The sequence below is a fragment of the Medicago sativa genome, chromosome 6 (genome assembly GCF_051527215.1).
Source record: "Medicago sativa cultivar Bolivia chromosome 6, Bolivia_mono, whole genome shotgun sequence".
Taxonomy (NCBI): Eukaryota; Viridiplantae; Streptophyta; class Magnoliopsida; order Fabales; family Fabaceae; genus Medicago; species Medicago sativa.
Genome location: NC_140754.1, coordinates 97158654 through 97162586, shown reverse-complemented (window position 1 = coordinate 97162586; position 3933 = coordinate 97158654). Strand labels below are relative to the sequence as shown.

At 32.0% G+C, this 3933-nt stretch overlaps 1 protein-coding gene across 1 annotated transcript; it reads left to right on the top strand.

The window, feature by feature from the left end:
* Nucleotides 1-674: 674 nt before the first annotated feature.
* LOC146918668 (1-aminocyclopropane-1-carboxylate synthase 7-like) lies at nt 675-3135 on the top strand. The gene is made up of 3 exons (XM_085720289.1): nt 675-955; nt 1165-1454; nt 1881-3135. The coding sequence occupies exons 1-3, from the start codon at nt 779-781 to the stop codon at nt 2746-2748; spliced, it is 1335 nt and encodes a 444-aa protein (XP_085576415.1). The 5' UTR covers nt 675-778; the 3' UTR covers nt 2749-3135.
* The last annotated feature ends 798 nt before the right edge of the window (nt 3136-3933 follow it).

Below are 3933 nucleotides of genomic sequence, written 5' to 3'. Positions count from 1 at the left end.
GGTGTTTATTTGGCATTGGATTTGATTAGTCGTAGGTTGAGAATAATTGTTTTTTGAAGAACTCAACCACTTGTAAATTTAATAAACAAGTATGAAACCATAAATTAATTAAGCCACACACAAAGTTAATAATGATAATCCTTTAAACAATCTGCTCCATTAAACCAAATTTTTTATTTTTTTTATAAAATGTTCAAGTGAGTTGGATCCGTGGAGTCGTTACGGTAAAAAAAAAAAAAAAATCAAGACTCAGGGAACACGAGAAGAGGTACTTATATATTATCTACTAATGATGTTCTCACATCAGCAGCGAACATCAAACCCAGGTCTTTGAAGAATCTGAGCGGAATCCTTATCAACTTGACCAAACTAAGTTGGTAATTTGTAAGCAAAATTAGGGAACTATAATAGCAACTTAATCAAAACATCCATCTCCAAACAACCACCATATAATTTCCGTGTGGATCTGTCACAGTTGTCACAAGTAGCAACAGATAAACTATGTGAAATTAAATTAAATTAAAGCTTAAAAGGTAAAGCTTTGATTTGCTTACACTACAAAATCAATAATTTATATTATATACATTTTATGCATTATTTATGCTGAATAAGCCAGCCAAGTTGAAAAGGGACCTTTTTTCCTTGTCTTTAAGCCTCAAAGCCTATATATAGAGAAATTCCACACAAACTTTTCATTCAACTCTCTCTCACCCATTTTCTCTCTCTACCTATCTAACTACCTTCTCTCTCTTTCTCCCTCCTTCTAAAAATAGTTAGTATGGGTATTGAGATTGAACAAGAACACCCTTGTGTTGAACTTTCAAATATTGCAACTTCTGAAACTCATGGAGAAAATTCTCCATACTTTGCTGGATGGAAAGCCTATGATGAAAACCCTTATCATGAAATAACTAACCCTTCTGGAGTTATACAAATGGGCTTGGCAGAAAATCAAGTAAGTGTATAAATATATCGAAGACGTTTTCAGTGTCTGACCTGTGTCAACGATATAAGCAAAAAAAAAGTACATGTATCTGATATAAATTTTGATCAGATATATGTACTTTAAAGAAAGGAAAAAAAATGTGACACTTAATTATTTTCATTAATTTCTAAGCTTATATTTAACTAGTTGACTAATATATTTTGTTTGAAATTCTTTAGGTATCATTTGATTTACTTGAAAAATACTTGGAAGAACACTCAGAGGCATCAACATGGGGAAAAGGTGGTTCAAGTTTTAGAGATAATGCATTATTTCAAGACTATCATGGACTTAAATCATTCAGAAAAGCAATGGCAAGTTTCATGGAAAAAATTAGAGGAAATAAAGCAAAATTTGATTATGAAAGAATTGTCCTCACTGCTGGTGCTACTGCTGCCAATGAACTCTTGACTTTCATCCTTGCAAATCCAGGAGATGCTTTACTTGTTCCAACACCATACTATCCTGGGTAAGAAATTATCTCTTTTCACACTTCAATACATTTTTATATTTTTCTCTTACCATAATTAATAATGGAACCTTCCTATACCAAAATTTTTATAATATAGTTTCAAAATGTCAAACTTTTTTTTTTCCCTTGGAACTTGCAAGCATTTAACTATTTGCTTTATGAGTATAATAAAAATATATTCTATATAATATATTTGCTTAAATGCATTTTTGGTCGTCTATTTTTACTAATTCATGATTTTAGCTCGTGTATTTCTAAATTCGAAAATATGGTCTTCATGTTTTCAAATTTAATGAGCACTAAAATCGTGAATCTATTAAAAAAATGATCAAACGAGTAATCATCTAAGCATAAAATTCGCGCGACAATATAAGTACAATAATTGGAAAATTAAACTAATGTATATATTTTTTGATTTTGCAGATTTGATAGAGATTTAAGATGGAGAACTGGTGTAAACATAGTTCCAATCCATTGTGATAGCTCAAACAATTTTCAAATCACACTTGAAGCATTAGAAACTGCATACAAAAATGCAGAATCCATGAACATGAAAGTAAAAGCAGTACTTATCACCAACCCATCAAATCCATTAGGCATATCGATTCAACGTTCAGTTCTCGAGGACATTCTCAATTTTGTGACTCGCAAGAACATACACCTTGTCTCAGACGAAATCTACTCGGGCTCAGTTTTCTCTTCACATGAATTCATAAGCATAGCCGAGATTCTTGAATCTCGTCAATACAAAGACGCGGAAAGATGTCACATTGTTTACAGTCTTTCTAAAGATCTTGGTCTACCAGGTTTCAGAGTCGGAACAATTTATTCCTACAACGATAAAGTTGTTACAACAGCCCGAAGAATGTCGAGTTTTACCTTAATATCTTCACAAACACAACATCTCTTAGCATCAATGTTGTCAGATGAAAGTTTCACTGATAATTACATCAAGGTCAATAGAGAAAGATTAAGGAAAAGATATGAAATGATCATTGAAGGTTTGAAAAGTGCTGGAATTGAATGCTTGAAAGGTAATGCAGGGTTGTTTTGTTGGATGAATATGAGTCCAATGTTGGAAAGTAATACAAGAGAAGGTGAATTGAAGCTTTGGAATGAGATTTTGAATGAAGTTAAGCTTAATATTTCACCAGGGTGTTCTTGTCATTGTTCCGAACCCGGTTGGTTTAGGGTTTGTTTTGCAAATATGAGTGAAGAAACCCTTGAACTTGCACTCAAAAGAATACGTGATTTCATGAATAACAAGGACAGAAAGGATATAGGAATATAAATTTTACCATCACTCTACCATGATTAAATAGTAATTTTTTTTAAGGTCAAATCGATCAGAAGAGCCAGAGTTCGAATCCTGACAAAAACAATCATCTGTCAAGTTTTACTTACCTCCCGAACGAATTCCGATTACCAGTTTCTTTTTCCTTGAAATGGGAGGGATAAGACCAAAACATTAGAGCCTTTGTTTATTTTATTTTTTTTCAAATGGTTGTGGCCATTTTGGTATATTCTTTTAAAAGCACATAATGTAAAGGTGAATATTCAATTGAAGTGTATCAATCCCTTGTTTGCTTGCTTAATTTACTTAAGCAAGTTTTTATTACAAATTAATCTTTTGTATTATTTTGTTTTATAATGAATGAAATTTGTTACTGTTAAATTATGAATATTATTACTACATTATTTGTATGATGAGTTAGTATAGTGTCTATGTCACCTTGAACATTTTAATTAGTTGCGTAGTAAAAAAATTAACGGGGAATTAGTCACTTTAGTCCCTGAATCGGAAGGGATTCGTCACTTTAGTCCCTGAATGCAGATAAATTGCAAAATAGTCCCTGAAGGTAGACTTTGTTAGTCAATTTAGTCCCTGAATGCAAACTTCGTTAGTCAATTTAGTCCCTGAATGTAGACTCCGTTAGTCACTTTAGTCCCTGAAATTGACCATGCAGGGACTGTTTTGCAATTTCTCTTCATCCAGGGACTAAAGTGACGAATCCTCTCCCATTCAGGGACTAAAGTGACTAATTCCCCAAAAATTAACCCTTATTGAATGAGTATTGGTCTTGAATTTATTAACATCATTTGACTTAGTAATTACTGATTTAATTTCAATTGGTATCATAGTTGACTTAAAGTTTGGAGTTTGAAATACGTAACAGCTTGCAAAACACACCAACCAGTTATAGCTTTCAGCTTCATGAAAGGGTTGGAAACTTCGTATGAATGAATAAAATATTAACATGCCTCAATCCCTACAGTACATGATGTACATATTTTTAATTCAAGTCTAATTGCCATGTTTATTGGATAATTAGTAGTATATAATATAAGTATGATTTGATTATAACATGTAATTAATTATAAGTATAATATAAGTATATACTTTGTATTAATTCCTATAGCTAGTGTCGGGAGATATTCTAGAACAAATTAAAAATGGTCCACCCCACGTGATGTA